Raw genomic sequence first — 19,848 nt, 5'->3', positions numbered from 1 at the left:
AGGCAAACTCGATCTGAGGTCATGGAGGGTTAGCAGGGGATTATGGGTGAAGGGTGGGGCTAGGAGCTCGGATCCATTAGCTTGAAACAAGTTGCCGGCTTGGATCCGATATCGGATCCGTAACCCACAGGTTGCAGACAAATGAACTACCTACTCAGATGGAACGTTATGGTGAGTACATAACTTCTAAATCATTCTTTTGTTAGTATGTTGATGCACTGTACATTTTGAGAATGTTGCGTTGTTTTTATTCCTGCTGCTTACTGAGGGAGGATTTTAGTAGTTTCTCAGTTACAATTTTTTATTAGTAGCATATATCTGTGTGTAAGGTTGAGAAACATTAACCTTCTGAGTCTAGACTTGTGCTCTCTGTTGAGTTAAACAATGTTACATGTTCCCATAATAGTCACAAAATATTAAAAGTTCTTATCTTGTAGATAATACATAATAGAATGTTGAACAGAGGAATAAACTGCTACAGTTAAAGGAAAGGTTAAAGGTAGAAAAGGTTGCATTTGGAATGAGGAGTGCATGTGGTAGTGAGTAGTTTAATGATAGCTTTGTTTGTGTAGATTTATGTTGGATATAATTGTATTTATTGGTAAGGAAGGTTGATTAAGGTGGGGCAGTTAGCTCTGCAAGAACCCATGTAGTACACCATTAACAAGATGCATTCCATTTACTATTTTAATGCAGTTTAGGAAGACTTCTTTATGTAAACCATGTCACTATGAGCCTGAGCAGCATAATCATTAGTAATGTTGATTAGTGGAATGCAGGAGAGGAGTTGGGCACTAGAAAAAGAAAACAAAAAATGTGAACAGAGCAGGGAAATCATAGGTGGTTGGTACTTCATAGCATCAGTTATCCAGAGTTATGGCAGACAGCTCATCACCATGAAGTAATTGGTAAGACGAGACAGCTGTTGGTTCGAAATGCAAGATGTCTGTTACAGACAACTGAATAACTGAAGCACATGTTACTTAGGGTTTTTTTATTCATACTGCTAAACTGAATGTATAACTTAAAGCAGTTTCAAATAGATGGGAAAAAGAAATAGAATGACTATCAATTGCATTTTCTATCTAGCTATATTTTCTTTCCATGCCTTGTATTTTACTATATAAATCCTATGTTCTGTGAACCTTTGTCAGCCCACGACCCAGTCCCTTAAGGGCAGGGCATACTTCTCGGTCATCCAGATTTTTGCCTCATATTTTTGGTGTTTTCCTCATAACATTTGTGTTTTTCTAGCAAATGTTTGGAATAAACTAAGTATTGAAGTCACTAAATAATGACATACATTTGAGTTTCAGACTTCATTTCCTTCAGAAAAATGCATGTTAACACAAATCCTCTTCTAACAACTTTCTAAGTTTATTAGAGCAATATTTAAAATGTGTCCCTATTTTTGGACCTTTGTCGCCCCCGTTATGTCAGGCTTTGTCCAGATTTCTTGCCTTGAGAGGTTGAGAAGTATGGAGAGGTAAATATAGCATACAAGTTGGAAATGAAATTCTCCAGAATAAGTTTTTCTCCTTTTTTGGACAAGATGACATCATCTGGGATGTCCAGGGAAAAGCAAACCAGTAGATCAAAGATTTTGTCCGATTATAAACAGTATAATCTAGCACACTTCGACCAACCAAACTGTGTGATCGTAATCCCTTTTTTCCTTAAATGACATTGTAGGTAATTTTTTGTATGTTTTTGTATTTCGTTATATGCATCAAAAAGTCATTGACATTCTTTGTAAACTTTCTTTGTATCTTTAAATTTTCTGCTGATTTAACATGCCAACATTTACAATGTTATATCAGCCTCTCTGGGGACTTCCTTCACATAACTGCTAGCAGTAGGGAGATCCCTCCAGCACCTACCTTCTATCTTTGTTTATTATAATGAAGATCTGGTAATGGCATGTTTATTGTAGCTATGCACTTCCTCATGCTAGTATTGCCATTTGTCTATTGTTGTTTTCTTGGGCTCCTCCGAAAAGTTGTCCTGAATTATTTTTTTAGTTTTGAAATGCAAGTACAGTGTAGCTTGATTTCAATTGTTATATATTTTGAATGTTTTTTCTTTTTTTTTTTTTTCCTGAATTTAGCTTCAGATGATGAATTTGAGAACCTTCGAATTAAGGGTCCAAATGCAGTACAGCTAGTTAAAACAACACCTGTGAAACAGTCTCCGCTGCCTAGCATCCCTGATACCATTAAAGATGTTATCTATGATTTGTTGAATGCCTTGGCTGCCTACCATGCACCAGATGAAGGTACTACTTAGCTTATTTTATATAACCTGGTTGAAATTGCTGTAAAGATAAATTGACTTGTTTTCATTTTGTTTAATATGGAACATATAATCCATGTCTGTGAAATTGTTTTAAGAATTTTTTTCGGGTAGCTTTTCTGTATTTCTGTAGTTAGAATCTTCATTCAGTTTGCCATTGAGATGACTTTGCAGATGTTAGGATTCAGTGTCTGTACCCAGTTGAAGTGACCTCTGTAGACATCCGCAGTGATGCTTTTGTTGCCCCCTTTGTTTGCTGTCCTTGCTTTTGTAAGGTAGTAGTAGAGTACTATAGTCTGACAGCATGATAACTAGTGATTGAAGAAAATGCTTTTGCATCAGATGCCTTCACTTCTAGGCTATATAAGTTCACTGGTATGTGGATACAGGTTTACTGGTTGAATTAATCTGTTTGAGATGGCTGAAAGATTTTAAAATTTGGCAGATATCTTCATTTGGGCTATATATTTTTTTCTTTAACAGCATCTTATTGCTTCATTTGGAACTTTTGCTTTGCATCACAACACTCTTATAGGTTCATAGGTGTTCTAGGCTATGTATGACATGGCCTTTTTAAGCCTAGCCATGTATTCCAAATCTCTGACAAGTTAATACCCTTGGTAAGTGTAAGCTTATGGGGGATGAACCATTTATAAGCTGCCTGTGCCCATTAAAGCCTTAGGTGCCTAAACAGGGATGATTTTTTCCTGTCCCCCATCCAGTTGTCCAAGTTACATTTGAATTGGGTTAGGGAGGATCTCTGCTATTCATGGATGGAGATCCTGTTCCAGTGAAGGTGTAGTCTCTGGTATACATACATCTCTCTCCAGTGGGTCCTGTTTATATCGCAGGCAAAATGCAAGTCTTTAGCATGGGTAATTCTGGTACTGATGGTTTTGCGGATATGCAGGAGGTCCTTCAAAGTTTGATCTGACAATGCCTTGTGTACCAGGCATAGATCTCCCCTCACCAGTGTGTAGGAGACCGAATACAAAGAAAGGGCCATGAGGCAGTCTGCTCTGTGTTCTTTTAGTGAGGAACCTCTGTCAACATTCCAGTTGGATATGCCTTGTTAGATACATAACAAAGGGGGGGGGGGGCATTGTACTCGATGCAGCTGATGAGTGCCGAATACAGTGGAGCAGTGACTTCCTCAGACCTAGATGCCGTAGCTTTTGTTTCTAAGTTGCACAACATAGAATGATTTCCTTACTACTTTAGACACATGATGGTTAAAGGCCAGAATGTGAAGTTGTTCAATCTCGCCATTCATTCTTCACTGATGGGGTTCGGATCCATCGGCTCCGACATGGTTAGCAAAGCTCAAGGTTTACCAGTAGCTTGAGATCAAGCCCCTTATCCCATGATGCACTGCTGGAATTACCTCAGATCTAGTTTGCTGCGGCACAAATCTCGGGTGTTTCCAGTTCGCTCGAGCCTTTTTTAACACAAAATCGCTATTTTCAAGTCTTTTTCAAAACTTTATCTCTTATAGATAATTACTTATATATATATATATATATATATATATATATATATATATATATATGTAGCACTGTAGTTGTCTCTCTAGACCTATTCCCTTGGTGCTTCATAGTTTATTATATTTGTAGCGGCCTCGTGTTAGTCCTAGTTTTCAGTGTGTGTGTGTTTCATTATATTGCTATAGTGTTCATAGTGTCGATACTGTGCAGTTTCACATTTCTTAGAGTTGGCCTTCCTTACTCAGGCCATTGTTAGTGTGTTTTGTATTCAGTTTAGCCTAAGGATAGCTTTAACTTTTAGTATATATTATACTGTTGGCCTTTTTTCTCGGCCATTTGTTAAACGGTGTTGGATTGTTAGTAGTGTTACCTTGACGACTTCTAGTCTGTATATTGCTTAATATGTCTAAGGAAAAAGACAAGCACCCAAAGTCTGGATTCAAAAAATGTCCAGACTGCGGGCAAAAGATGTGGCTCACTGATGGGCATGTTCAATGTGTGTATTGTTTGGGTGTGATGCACTTGCAGGAGTCCTGTTGCATTTGCCCTTCCTTTTCTTCAAGGATTCTTTTAGAGAGGAAAAGGAAGCTTGTGGATCGAGGTTTGCTAAAGCATCCTTTTACTGAAGCTTTGTCTGACCAGGATGGGGCCAGCAAGTCCTCTAAATCATCAAAATCACCTACTGATTCCAAGGCATCTAAAAAGTCTAAGAAAGTGGAGGATTCCAGGACTTTGGCTCCACAGCTATCGGAGCAGAGTGTCTCTTCTGTTTGGAGCCGGCCCACTGTCTTAGAGCCAGTCTCTGAGAGACCTGCATCTCCACTCCTCCAATCGGCACATTCGGTGCACTCCTCTAGCTCTTCTGTCGGCCTCTCAGATTTGGATATGGGCCGATTGGTGCAGAAGCTGTTACAGGCACCAGGCCTTGTCAAATTGTTGTCGACTCCGACCCCAGCGTCGGAACCGAAGACCACCTTCCCGGATTTGACTGCTCCTCCTCCGAGCCGTACTGGATCTTCAGAGCCGGAGGGGGACGACTTGCTGTTCGTGGAGCCTTTGGAGCCGAGACCTGCTCTGGTGTCATCAGTTCCATCTACTCTGACGTCCTCAGTGCCGACCGGGAGCTCTAGGGGCGGACACTCTCCTGTCTGGTCCGGGGAGGATAGTCGCACCGACTTGGTGCTGACTGTTCCTCTCGGGGCCTCTGCTCGAATGAGCTCAGCTCCTACCTCTGGCTCAGAGCTCACGGCCTCAGTGCGGGAGGGGATGGCAGTTTCCTTGGATCAGTCGACTCCTCATCGGAGCCATGATGCCTTCGAAGCCATGAGGAGAACCTTGTCCCCCAAAGACATCCTCAACACCAGGTCTTTCCTGTTCTCCCAAAGTGCCTGTGTCTGCTTCTGCCTCCATTGTCCAGGCCAAGTGTAGAGACCCTGAGCCTCAGGCCCACAGGGTGCCCCTTGCTCTTCTGAGACCTCCTCAGAGGCTCCCACTGAGGAGGCCCCCAAGAAGAGATTGTGTAAGAGGAGACACTTGGACTCCCCACAGGAGTCTTTGACATCTGATACTAACTTGGATGAATCAGAAGGGTCCCCACGATCCCCCTCTGAGGATATCTCCTTTGCAGAGATACTAGAGATCCTTGGACAGAGGGGTGATTGGCAGTCCATAAGCCCTACTGAGGACGAGTCAGTTCTCCTGAAGGCTTTCGGGTCTCAACCTTCCACCTCTTGGGTGTCCCCCGCCCTTCGATGAGCTCATGCAGCTGGTCTCTCAAAAGGTGTGGGAGTCACCGGAGTCCATGGAGCCTGTCCCTCGGAGGCCAAACAAGTTCATTCTGCACCTGTAGATAAAGATTTTTTGTCCCAAGAGAGAATCGTTGTTGATGCCATGGTGGTGGCGGCGGCCACCAAGAAGGAAATGTCTGAGACTTCCTCTACGATCCATCCTCCTAACAGAGAATCCTGGATCATGGATAGTTATGGGAAACGCATGTTTAGTTCAGCGACTTTTACACTCTGATCCCTGAACTATTTGACCAACTTCACCAGACTGCAAAGCGATCTCCTTGAGTTGGGAGATGCTCTTCATGGTACTGTAGATACAGGGGCTTCGGACAAAGTTGCCGCCTGGCTCACTACCCTAAACTCCATCATGAACTAGTCATGCGTCTCGTATCATATGCAGATGATGGGACAAGTAGAGCAACGGGTACAGGAGTCGCGCTAAGACTACATTCGTGGATGCACTTGTGTTCCTTCGCGGAGCCCTTTAAGTCTTCATTTGTCAGCACCCCGTTTGATGGCTCATCTTTCTTTGGGCCCAAAGTGAAGGAAACCCTTACCAGGTGTGAGCAGGAGGGAAAGACAGTCTGCCGTCGGAGTCTGTTAATCCACCCCTACTCGTCCTTACCCCACAGGCCAACGGGAAGGGAAAATGTGGTTCCAAAAAGCCCAAGGAGCCTTTCAGGGCACTCGTGGTTAACCCCCGTCTAGGGGCAGAGGAGGGGGTAACAATGGTAGATGCTGCACTCGCAGCAGAGGGGGTCCGCAACACCAGGGTGACAGAGATCACTTCTCTGGTCAACCCTATCAGCACTCCTGAAGGGAGACCCGACTGTCCTGCTCTGGAGGTAGTCAGGAGTCGCTTGTCTTTATACCCAGATGCCTGGCAAGATATAACAAACGACAACTGGATACAAAGCATTATTTCCAGAGGGTATTTCGTACCATTCTTCACCCAACCTACACCCCCAAGAAGAATCCCGGACGTTCCACCCAGTTACAGGGAACAAGCAACTATAGAGGTCTGCAAGTTGCTAGAAAAAAGTCCCAGCAGACCAAATAGGATTCAGAACTTACTCAAGATTCTTTTTGGTTCCAAAGAAGACAGGGGCTGGAGACCTATTTTGGACCTCAACAGACTCAACCAATTTGTAAAGAAAGAGAAGTTCCGGATGGTCACACCTCAGTCGATACTTCCCTTTTTAGGGAAAGACAATTGGATGTGCTTGATAGATCTCAAGGATGCATACTACCACATAAAAATGGCCAGGCCATCCAGAGATCATTTGCTTTTCCGGCTGGGAGCCAATCATCATCAGTCTTGTGCCCTGCCCTTTGGTCTCACTACAGCCCCCAGAGTGTTCACCAAATGCATGGCAGTGGTCACAGCTCATCTGAGGCATCTAGGATTCCAGGTGTTTCCATACCTAGACAATTGGCTCCTTACCTCCACCACCAGGCATCAACTTATTCAAGTAAGAGAATACACACTGACACTGTGCCATCACTTAGGCATTACAGTCAACTCAGAATAATCTGCCTTGTCGCCATCACAGCATATTGTCTTTATAGGGACATAGACACTTCAACCACAACTCTGCGACTACCAACAGAGAGAGTTTTTCTCCTTTGCCAGCATGTCAAATCACTGGTGTCAAAGGACAGAGCACCAGCCGCAGAAGTCTTTAAAGTATTGGGCTTGATGGCTGCAGCGATCTTGGCCATACCTTTAGCAAGGATGCATGTGCAAATTCTTCAATGGCTGCTGTTCACCCAGTGGTCCTATCAGGAACTTCCAATGACTCGTATGATTTTGATTACAAACTCTAGCAAGACAGATCTCCAGTGGCGGTTGACGTCTCTTCATGTTAACCACAAGATGTCCCTTTATTCTACCCCCTCCAGTACCCACTGTGACCATGGACGCTTCCCTGATAGGTTGTGGGGGGGGGGCATTTTCAGGGAATGACTGCTCAAGGCACATGGACGGATCAATAATCACACCTGCATATCAATGTCCTGGAGATGAGAGCAGTACTTCTGGCGTTGCAGTACTTTCAGGACTCTCTTCATCTCAGGACGATTGCAGTTCAGACAGACAACTTGTCGGTAGTCTGGTATTTCAACAAGCCAGGCGGGACCAAGTCTTACCCCCTTTGCCAAGAAGCCCTCAGAGTTTGGCAGGGGGCTGTCTCCTCCCATCGCTTTCTGTTGGCAGCGCACATCCCAGGGAGATCCAATGTGATAGCAGACAAACTGAGCAGGGTTATTCTGTTGCCAAACGAGTGGTCCCTCAAATGAGATTGCAGACAGGATTTTCCGCAAATGGGGCCAGCCTTGCTGAGATCTTTTTGCCAGTCACATCAACACGAAATGCAGAAGCTACTTTGCCCTGATTCCCCCTCCAGGACTACCCCCGAGAGACGCACTCGTACACGATTGGCCCCCGGGTCTCCTCTATGCATTTCCTCCAATCCCTCTTATACCCAGACTTCTACAGAAAGCAATGTTGCTGGGGAGGACTATCATCCTCATAGCCCCATGTTGGCATCTGCATATTTGGTTCCCATTCCTTCATCATCAATTGGAGGATCCATGGATTCTAGACCCAGATGTTCATCGTGTTTCACTGTTGCAGTCATGACTGTAGGGTTCTCCCCTGCCGGCAGGCAGTCCTCGGTCGGCCAGAATCCCAAAGTCTGGGTCCGGCGTCGGCTGTTCAGCCATGCTCCCTGACGTCAGAGTGCCAGGAGTACAAAGCTGACAGCCGACGCCATGTTCTCCAGTCTTTCTTGCCGTGCGGTGATAGCAGTTCACAAGTGCCGGTCGGCTGACTCCTGACAATTTTTTCTAATCAAACTTCAGTCCGAAGACTTTCTTCTCCTACTCAAAGCTAAGTACCCCGTTGGGGAAACTTTTTTTTCTTGCTCCAGTCCGATGTCAGAAAAAGTTAATTGTATTTCATGTGGGAAGCAAAATACCGCATAAGGATTTTCATTCTTACTGTATTCCTTGCTTAGGCCCTGACCACGACGTAGCTAGTTGTCGGTTTTGTGCTAGATTCAATCAACGTACTATTAAACTAAGGTACGATTTTGCTTTTCATTACTTCAGTAGGCGTTTTCATTACAAAATGTCGTCTGATACGGTTCCGGCTACCGGAGTTCACAAACGACTCAAGGACAAAGACAGGCCTCCGAGGTCCAAATCAGATGATATCGCACAATCAGAGCCAGCTTCAGGTTAGGCCGTCATCAGTGAGGCACTTTTGCAGCCCCTGTCGTCAGCCATTTCAGAACCGATAGCCGAAACGGACTCCCACGAGGAGCCAACTAGGCCTTTGAATATTTCAGTTGGACCTTCGGACAATGCTCCTTTGGATGGGTCCGGAGCCGCTGTGCAGGTACCGGCTTCCGAAGGGGTTTTCAGGCCTACTCGGCTTCTTATAAAGGCAAAGCCAAAGGCAAAGACTCCTTCCAAATCAAAGACTGCAGCCCAGGCCTCTTCTGATCCGGCTCCCAAGTCTCAAACAGTTACTTAAAATGGCGGAGGACTTACTATGATTAGGGGTTCACATCCCCCTCCAGATAAAAGGCCAAGGCAGGAAGTTTATTATGACTCCTCTTATCAGGCTTCTGTTTCTTCTTCTGACCAGGAATATTCTTTCCCTCCTTATGAGGATTCTGATGCTGAGGAATCCATTCCTTCAGCTTCTCCCCCTGAGGATTTCTCTCTTGGGGAAACTTTGCATGAAATGAGGGAACATTTCCACTGGGAAGGACAGGAGTACTCGGAATCTAAGAAAAGACTAAGGGATTTTCTTCTTCTTCCCCAACATAGGCCCCTGGCTATTCCTCCTATTTTGGATATTGTGGATGATGCTTTTTCAGAGGCTAACTTAACTCCTGACTCTTTTCCTCCAGCTCCTGTTAAGCCACACAGATACTATAGGGTTTCCTGATTCCCACCAGTGTTTTTCAAGAACCCTATTGCTGACCCTGAAACCATTTCTCAGGGTCCTAAGGGCGTTAAGGCCGCTTCTGCTAAAAACCCCATTCCCACTGAGAAGGATTCCAGATCTTTATAAAGATGGGGCAAAAAAGTGTACACTTCTGATACTTTACCTATTAGGGCTTTAAAATGTCAGTTTCATATGCTGAAATACCAGCAATTTCTCCTGTCTGTTTTAAAGCAAAAGCTAACTTCCATTTCCGCCTATGCAGATGATAAGGAACTACATGACTTATAGCATGCCACTGAACAAGTTGGGAAACATGGTTTACACTGTGGATTTGATGCCTTGGAGGCTTCTTGTAGGGCTACTGCCTCTGGCACAGTAATTAGAAGGCATGCATGGTTAAAGGAACAAAATTTGCCAGATCAGGTAAAGGCTAAATTATTGGATGCTCCTGTTCAGCATAATGTTTTATTTGGATCTAAAGCTGAAGAGGTGATTAAAAAGATGAAGGACAAGGCTAAGTCCATGCAAACAGTTAAAGATTTCTTACAAGTACAGCCACCCAGATTTAGCAGGAATTGGCCTACAAAAAATTGGTCCTTTCCCAATTCAGACAGGCCTCAGAGGGGTAGATATAAACGCCCCCGAGGTAGGCCTCAAACGCAGGCCTCTTATAGACCAAGACAGATTACTGCTTCCACCCCTAGGGGAGGAAAAGACAGGTCGCAAGCTCATAGCAAACAGACTCAATGACTCCCTCTGTTGGGCTGCAGGAACTTCTTGCCTGGAAGCCCCTCTCGGAGGAAAACTTTCTCTCTTTCACCTAAATTGGACTCATATAACCCAAGACAAGTGGGTTCTGGATGTGGTTTCAAGAGGTTACAAATTCCATTTTCATACCCCACCAAGGCCAAGCGGATGGCCAGATCTTCCAAAACATCAATGGTCAGAGGCATTAAACCAGATGGAAGCTCTCTTGGCTATGAAAGCCATAGAACTAGTTCCACTTTCAGAGATGGGACAAGGTTTTTACTCAATGCTCTTTCTAGTCCCCAGGAAGCAAAATTCATGGAGACCCATTCTGGATCTGTCAGTCTTGAACACTTTTCTAGAGATACCAAAATTCAAGATGCTTACTCTACAGCAGCTACTGCCAATGCTGACCAAAAATGCATGGATGGTAACTTTGGATTTAAAAGAAGCATGTTTACACATTCCCATCAGACAGGAACGCAGAAAATACCTCAGGTTCAAGGCACTACCAATTCTCTGCACTGCCCTTTGGATTGTCTACTGCGCCCAGGGTCTTCACCAAGTGCCTGGCTCCAGTAGTAGCTTATTGCAGACTCAAGGGAATTCAAATTTACCCTTATCTGGACGACTGTCTTATTCAGGCAGACAGCAAGGATGTCTTACTCCAGCATCTACAGTTTGTTCAGAATCTTCTCATGTTCCTGGGATTCACTGTAAACATAAAAAAGTCAAATTTGACACCCTCACAACAGATAATTTTTCTGGGCGCTTCTCTAAACACAACCCAGATGGCATTTCTGACATACGAAAAACAATTACAGCTGGCTTCAACTTTCAAAACCTTGGCAACTTCAACTCAGCTATCTGCAAGGAGATTCCTGCAGGCTCTGGGTTACATGGCCTCCTGCATCCTTCTCGTACCATATGCAAGACTACATATGAGGAAAATACAGTGGTACCTAAAAAGTGTATGGTCTCAGCATTGCCACAGTCTAGACATACTGATCTTCGTCCTGCCTTGTCTTCAAAAGAAATTCCTTTGGTGGTCCAAGACATGTACTCTAAACAAAGGAAAACCCTTCTGTCTGCCTCCTGCCACTCAGATTCTAACCACGGACGCCTCAGATTATGCATGGGGAGCCCATTTTCGGGGCAGCTGTCTGCAGGGCCTTTGGACAAAGGATCAGAAGCACCTGCATATCAATTTAAAGGAAATGTTAGCCGTTCAGAAAGCTCTATTGGCCTTCAGGAATCTTCTACAACCAGGACAACTACTGATACGGACAGACAACACCACAGTTAATTGGTACATAAGCAAGGGGGATCTCATTCCTATCCCCTTTGCAGGCTAGCCATGGATCTTTGGAACACAGCTCTAGCTTGCAATCTGGACCTTCAAGCACAGTTTCTACCAGGGAAGCAAAACTTCCTGGCAGACAGTCTGAGCAGAAACCTTTCGGATCCACACGAATGGATGTTGGACTCCGAAATATTCAAGATGATTTACAGCAGTCTGGGGATGTCCTCACATAGACCTCTTTGCATCCCACCTCAATCATCAACTACAAATTTTTTGCACCAGGACTTTCCACGATCAAGCTTGGAAAGTGGATGCTCTATCATTCAGTTGGAGAAACCTCTCGGGCTATGCCTTTCTGCCTCTTCCACGGGTATTACTAAAGATCAAGCAGGACAAGCCCAAGATGATAATCTTGCTGGCCCCTGGACAGAACCAAGGACATCAGGAAATCAGAGCAATTGTTTGTTTATTATGCTTCAAGTTCCCAAGGTAAAGCCATTTCAAAACGGACCATTTCTAAATGGATTGCTCATGGAATCAGATTTTGCTATTCACACCATGGAAAGCAAATCCCAGGGAGTATAAGGACTCGCTCTACCAGAGCTGCTGCCACTTCAGCTGCCTTCCTCAGGGGAGTTCCTACCGAAGACATTTTGGAAGCTGCAACTTGGAGTTCAGTGCATACTTTTTCCGAGCACTACAATCTACCTCTCTACTCTAAGTCTAGGGCAGGCTTTGCTTCTGCAGTCTTGCAGGGTCTTATAGCCGCCCCATCTACTTTATGACCACCTCCCTTTCTTTCTGCTTTGGGATTCTACCCTACAGTCATGACTGCAACAGTGAAACACCATGAACATAGTACAGTTGTGTACACTTACCATAAATGTAGATGTTCGAGTGTCTTCACTGTTGCAGTCTGGGTTTACCTCCCTCCTGTCCCCTCTTATTTTTTCTTTTGTGTGGTTCCTTTTTTCACCATTCTTCTGAGGTGTATTTGCAAAGGGTGTGGGACCTTACTTATTTTGGAACTTCTGACATGTGGGGCAAGAAAAACTGGAGAACATGGCGTTGGCTGTCAGCTTTGTACTCCTGGCGCTCTGATGTCAGGGAGCATGGCTGAACAGCCGACGCCGGACCCAGATTTTGTGATTCTGGCCGACCGAGGACTGCCTGCCGGCAGGGGAGAACCCTACAGTCATGACTGCAACAGTGAAGACACTCGAACATCTACATTTATGGTAAGTGTACACAACTGTACTTTCCAGACCTTCTGACGCATCCGTCGGGGGACTTCCATCACTCATTGCAGTCACTGAAGTTCACAGCTTGGCTGCTCCAGTTCCCATCATAGCCAGGCTTCATGATCTGTCTGAGACTAGACTGATCCTCTTGTCATCTCATAAGCCGTCCACCAGGAGACTATATCTTAGTAAGTGGAAGAGATTTTCCGTATGGGTTTCTAAGCAGAACATTGATCCTTATCAAGCCCCCTTGCCGTCCATTTTAGTATTCTTGACTGATTTTTAATGAAGGAGCTACAGCTGCTACAGTTTGGGGCCAGTTGACTGCTATATCTAATGTTAATCTCACAGTGGATAGGCTAAACATAACGTCCCACAAGTTGTCCAAGGCCTTTCTCGAAAGGACTTTCCACATGAGGCCTCCAGTGAAAACCCCTTATTCTCCCTGGAATCTAAACTTTATGCTGTCTTGCATGATTCTTCCTCCCATTTGAACCAGCATCATCTTATCTCAGATTTTTATCATGGAAAACCACATTTCTGGGGGCTATTACGTCTGCCCGCAGTGTGTCAGAACTTAAAGCCTTATGTCTCAGCCCTCCTTATTTGATTTTTCATGCTGATAGAGTATCTCTTGGGACAAGCCCCTCTTTTTTTGCCCAAAATTTCTTCTGAATCCAATATCCACCAAGTCATTGAGTTGCCAGTTTTCTTCCCTAACCTTTCCAACAAATTAGAGTACATGATGCACAAACTTGATGTTCACAGACAGCTCAGATATTATTTGGACAGACCAAATGATGTTAGAAAATCAGACCAGCTCTTTGTGTCTTTCTCTGAAGCCAGAAAAGGTAGGCCAGTGGCTAAAAGAATGCTTTTGAAATGGCTGTCTGATTGTATCACTTATTCAGCTGCTAATATGCCCTTACTGCACAAGATTAAAGCTCATTCTACCAGAGCAGATGATGTTAGTGTTTCACTGTTGCAGTCATTACATTTGGGTTATCCTACTGGCAGGTTGCCCTCAGTCGGCCTGAATTCCAAAGTCTTTGGTCCTTCGTCGGTTGCTGTTGCCTCTTCCCTGACGTCAGGTCGTCAGGGGTATAAAAGATGCAGCCGACACCATTTTCTTCAGTCTTTCTTGCCGCACGGTGCCCGAAGCAGAAGCTGTTTGCAACTGCCGGTCGGCTGACTCCTGAGATTTTCGTGTTTGAGTTTCAGATCTGAAGTCTTCATAAAAAGCTAAGTACCCCATTGGGGAAACTTTTTTCTTGCTCCAGACCGATGGCAGAAAAAGTTAATTGTATTTCTTGTGGGAAGCAAATACCTCATAAGGACTTTCACTCTTACTGTATTCCTTGCCTAGGCCCTGACCATGACCTTTCTAGTTGTCGGTTTTGTGCTAGATTTAACCAACGCACTATTAAGCGTCAGTACGATTTTGCATTAAGCTATTTTGGGCGAAGATTTAATTATACAATGTCGTTGGATAGCCATCTGACTGAGTTCACAAAAAACGGAAAGAAAAAGAAAAGGGCAGGCATCTGAGGTCCAAAACCGACGCAGCTTCTCCTAAGCAAGTCGCCGGTTCTCAGTGAGGTGCTTTCGCAGCCCCTGACGCCCGATACTTTAGAGTCGCAGGCCGCTACCGACTCCCACGTGGAGTCGGCCAGGCCGCTGGAAACTCAAGGTATTGGAGCCTTGGAGGTTATTCCCTCAGATGGGTCCAGAGCCACTGAGCAGGCATCGGCTTCTGAAGGTGTACTCAGACCTAAACAATTATATATTGAACCGACTTCAAAGGCAAAGACTAAAACACCTTTAAAGGCAAAGAAACAAGTTCACCAGCCACATGGACAGGCCTCCATGCCCAAAAAAACAGATGCTCAAAATGGCCGAAGACTTAATTACCTTGATCCATTGCAAAAAACCCTACCCCCTCTGACAGGGATTCTAGGGCACTGGATAGATGGGGAAAAAAGATTTACACATCTGCTGCCTTAGCTATAAGGGCCTTAAATTGCCAGTTTTATATGCTCAAATATCCGCAGATCATGTCACTGCTTAAACAGAAAATGATGGTAAATTCTGAATGTGCAGAAAACAAAGAAATGCAGGATGTTATGTAGTCCTATCTCGCCTACATTCTTCACTTGTGGGTTCGGAGCCGAATATCGGCTCCGACTCTGCCTATTTACTAGCTCCGATAGTCTTTGATTGGCTGGGATAAGATGGTATCCCACAGTACACTGCTCCACATCCCCAGATCTCGTTTGCTGCTTGTAGAGCTCGGACGTGGTCTCGACTTGGATGTGGCTAAGTATTACAAAAAAACTGTTTTGTGAAGATTTTTGGCTAATTGTGTGTATTCAAATAGAGTTGTTATTAGTGTTGTTGCTGCTTTACTTTTGTGGGTTGCGAGTGTGTTTGCGTGTGGTATCCCTTACTCCCTCGGGCTAGGCCCATTTAAGTTAGAGGACCTAGTCCTCCTTGTGGTGTTTGTCTGTCTTTAGGTGCCTCTCTTATTTAAGTTGAGAACCGTTTTATTTAGAGGTTCTCCCCTGTGCCTTGTTGTGTTTTCGTGTTCACTGGTTTCTGTGTCGGTGGTTTCCCGCCTCTTGTCAGTAGCGGCTGCTACAATTGTTGGCTGGCATGTCTAAGGAACAAAAAGAGCATAAGCAATTGGCTTTAAGAAGTGTACTAAGTGTGCCTATAAAATGTCTATCACAGACGGACATTCGGTCTGTGTTTACTGTCTTGGAGCCATCCACCTTCAGGAGTCGTGCAGTTTCTGCCACACCTTTAGTCCTCGGGTGCTCCAAGAGAGGAAAAACAAATTGATCCTAAAGGGACTGCTAAAACCATCCTTTGAGGAGGATTTAGGTTCGGCTCCCAACTCCCAGTCGAAGTCTAAATCCTCCAAATCCAAGAAGATGTCTTCGGCTCCATCTATGGTTTCAGAGCCACCTTGTAAAATTATCATTGTCGAATCTCCTTCCTCGGCTCCACCGACATCGGGGCCACAGGAGGTAGCTGTGTTGACTGAGTCTGCGTCCGCTCCGATAATTTTGGAACCGATTCGGAGCCGGTCGCTAAGTTTGAGGCAAGCTTCTCCGGATAGGAGGTCTAGGTCTCCATCCATTTCCTCCAAATCTTCCAGGCTTTCCGATTTGAATGTAGATAGGGTGGTGCAGAGGCACCTACAGTCGCCAGTGTTGGCCAAACTTTTCTCTGCTCCGACCCAGTCGGCTCCGGAGCCAGCTCTGTTAGTTGTACCTGCTATTCCTCCTCGGAGCGCATCCTTGTCGGAGCTGAGAAGTTCCGCTCCGAGGGACGTTCCGGCGCCGATCCCCCAGCGGGGTTTATCTGTGCCCGCATTGGCCTCGACCTTGTCTGTTCCATCCACAGGGTTCGGGACTTGGGTCTCCTCGGTCAGGCCTGAGGGGGATGTCTCGGAACACCCTTTGGTTCTGAGCCTCCCCCTTGGTGCCTCAGCTGTGGGGATACCGGTCCCGGTCATGGCCTTGGAAGGTGGTCGGTCCTCTGATTCGGGAGGTCCCGCCTTCGAGGCTGTGCGGAGTGAGCTGGCTAGGTCAGCTACTTCTCTCGGATCGGTTCTTCCGTCCCCCACAACACCGGCGAGAGCATCTGACACCCACCTATCCTTGGATAGCAGAGTGCTAGGGCCTAAGGATACCCCCATGAGTGATCCCCTTCTTTCCGAGGGGCCCTCAGAGCCTGTGCCTGAGGAACCCCCCAGAAATAAATCTTGCAAGAGGAAGCACATAGACTCCCAGGATGAGTCTCTCACTTCCGATACTGACCTTGAGGAATAGGAAGGGTCCCCTAGGTCTTCCTCTGAGGACGTTTCGTTCTCCGATATACTGGAGATTTTGAAACAGAGGAGACTGGCCCTCCAAAACCCCCTCCGAGGAGGAGTCAGTATTACTTAAGGCCTTTGGCGCTCAGCCCTCTGCCTCCTGGGTGTCTCCACCCTTCGAGCTCCTGGACCTTATTTGTCAGAGGGTGTGGGAGACTCCAGACTCTGTGGAACCTGTTCCGCACCACCCCAACAAATTTTTGTCTGCTCCCCCAGGGAAAGAATTTTTGACAAAGGGAGTCCCGGTAGATGCTATGGTGGTGGCGGCTGCCACACAGAAGGAAGTTGCTGAGTATTCCTCTTCGGTCAATCAATCCTCCTAACAAGGAGTCTAGGACTATGGATCGGTACGGGAAGCGTACACTGTCTTCAGCGACCTTTACCTTGCAGTCGCTGAATTATTTGTCTCATTTCACGTGGCTCTAGAGAGATCTCCTTAAGGAGTTAGGGGATACTCTAACTGGTAACGTGCCTGGGGCGGTGGCTCAGACTGTCAACGCTCAGCTCTCTACCCTCAACTCCATTGCTAACTCGTCCATGCGACTGATTTCGTACGTGGCCGAGGGAGCTAGTAGGGCGGCTAGTTCAGGGGTGGCCCTCTGGAGGCAAGCCTGGGTACGCCTGTGTCACTTTGCGGAGGCCTTTAAGTCTTTCTTTACTGATGCCCCCTTCGATGGTTCCTCCTTGTTCGGGACCAAAGTGAAAGACACACTCACCAGGTGCGAGCAAGAGGGAAAGACCTTGTCTGCCGTGGGAGTCCGGTTTTCCCTTCCTTCGAGGCCTTATCCCAAGGCTCAGCGAGGGGGAAAGATGTGGTTCAAAAAATCTCAAAGGCCTTTTCCTACCGCACAGGGTGAGACCCCCCCCCCCCCAAGGCAGGGGAGGGGGAGTCGTATTCAGGGAGACGTCGCCCCAGAGGCAGAGGGGGCCCCCGCAATTCTGGGGACCGTGATTCTTTTTGCGGTTCCCCATACTCTCATTCTTGAGGGTGTGCCCAGCTGTACTTCTCCGGAGCCAGTCAGGGGTCGAATTTCCCGGTATCCGGAAGTCTGGGTCAACATCACCCAGGACAGATGGGTGTTGGGGATACCGGAGGTTACACCATCCTATTTCACTCCACCCCATCAAAAGGATCCCAGACGGTCCACCCAGTCAAAGGGGTAATGTAGCAACAGAGGTTTCTCATCTGCTAGAAAAAGGAGTCATCCAACCAATCCCCCCAGACCAGATCGGATTAGGGACTTACTCGAGATTTTTTTTGGTGCCGAAAAGAATGGGGGACCTGAGACCCATTTTGGATCTCAGCCGACTCAGTCATTACGTACACAAGTCCAAATTCTGGATGGTCACGCTACAGTCGATTCTCCCATTATTGGGAAAGGAAGTATGGATGTGCTCCATCGACCTGAAGGATGCTTATTACCACATCAAAATGGATAGAGCATCCAGATGTCATATACACTTCCGGCTGGGAGCCAGGCACTTCCAGTTTCGAACCCTTCCCTTTGGTCTCACCACAGCCCCCAGGGTGTTCACCAAGTGCATGGCAGTGGTGACTGCTCACTTGAGACATCAGGGATTCCAGGTGTTTCCTTACCTGGACGACTAGCTCCTATCCGCCCCCACCAAGCATCTACTTCTTCAAAACAGAGATACTGCTATCGATCTTTGTCACCAGTTAGGCATCACAATAAACTGGAAAAAATCTGCCTTGCTACCCTCACAGCGTGTTTCATTTATAGGAGCAGAGTTTGACACTATTCGATTGAGAGCATTCCTACCTATGGAGAGGATCACAGGGTTGCAACGACAGGTTCGGATGATGTCTGTGACACGTGTGAGGGCAAGACTAGTGTTTCAGTTACTGGGGACAATGGCGTCCACTATCATGATGGTCCCGTTAGCGAGGTTACATATGAGGATCCTACAATGGCTCCTATTCGCCAATGGTCCTTCCAAAGACTACCGCTATTCCATCCTATCTTAATCACAGGCAAATGCAAGCAGGACCTCAGTTGGTGGCTATGCACCAACAACTTAGATGTAACCAACCTGGTAGCCACAGTAACCACAGACGCCTCCCGGATAGGGTGGGGGGGGGGGCATTGTCTCGGTAGGATGGTCCAAGGCACATCGCAGGAGCACGAGATAGACTTGCACATAAATGTCCTGGAGATGAGGGCAGTGCTCCTAGCATTGCAGGCACTTCAGGATGTCCTCCCTCTAGGGACTATTGCGATACACTCAGACAACATGTCAGTAGTGTGGTATCTCAACAAACGAGGAGAAACCAGATCGTACCCACTATGCAGAGAGGCAATGAGTGTGTGGAATTGGGCGATAGCTTCCCAACGGGCCTTGGTGGGAATGCACATCCTGGGGAAAACCTGGGGAAAACCAATGTGATTGCAGATAGGCTAAGCAGGGCGATCCTCATGCCTTAGAAGTGGTCCCTGAACCGCCGGGTGGTGGACAGTGTATTCAGCAAATGGGGTCAGCCTTGCTGCGATCTGTTTGCCAGCCCTCTCAATGCGAAATGCAGCAACTACTTCTCGCTGACCCCCCCCCCTCGGGGGGAATCTCCAAGGGACGAGCTTGCGCACGTTTGGCCCTCGGGTCTGCTGTATGCTTTCCCTCCGTTTCTCCCTATCTCGAGGGTGATTCAGAAAGCGCTATCCTTGGGAATCAAATTGATTCTGATCGCGCCACACTGGCCCTGACAAGTATGGTTCCCCTTCCTTCAACCTTACATCGTGGATGCTCCTTGGACTCTGGAAACTCGTCCAGACTTGCTGACACATGTCGGGACAGCTCCACTCCTCCCTGGAGACCCTCCGGCTGACCGCCTGGCTACTCCACTTCCATCCGTAGTCAGGTGTTATGATTTTTCTCCAGACGTGGTCCATATTCTTTCATCCGCTCATAAGCTGTCCACTAGGAAGATCTACTCTAGCAAGTGGAAAAGGTTTTCGATATGGGCCCAGTCCAAAGGTATTGACCCCCCTACACAGCCCCCATTGACTCTGTGTTGAACTTTTTATCTCATTTATTCTACCAAGGATCTGCCTCAGCCACCATCAAAGTTCAGCTGGCGGCTATTTCAAATTATCATGTGGCTTATGAACCTAGCTTAATGGCACACAGGCTGTGTAGAGC

The 19,848-nt window shown here is 46.4% G+C and overlaps 1 protein-coding gene across 1 annotated transcript in view; it reads left to right on the top strand.

Moving 5' to 3' along the window:
- HUWE1 (HECT, UBA and WWE domain containing E3 ubiquitin protein ligase 1) overlaps nt 1–19,848 on the top strand; it is a gene marked incomplete in the record, with an annotated part of 5,008,559 nt that overhangs the window by 2,839,481 nt on the left and 2,149,230 nt on the right. The window contains 1 exon segment of the mRNA XM_044079288.1: nt 2,108–2,275. Within this exon segment, the coding sequence (XP_043935223.1) occupies nt 2,108–2,275 (168 nt within the window).

Source organism: Protopterus annectens, chromosome 8.part0 (assembly GCF_019279795.1).
Source record: "Protopterus annectens isolate FY-2018-M chromosome 8.part0, PAN1.0, whole genome shotgun sequence".
Taxonomy (NCBI): domain Eukaryota; kingdom Metazoa; phylum Chordata; order Ceratodontiformes; family Protopteridae; genus Protopterus; species Protopterus annectens.
Note: the sequence above shows the minus strand (reverse complement) of the source record. Positions and strands in the feature narration are given on the sequence as shown.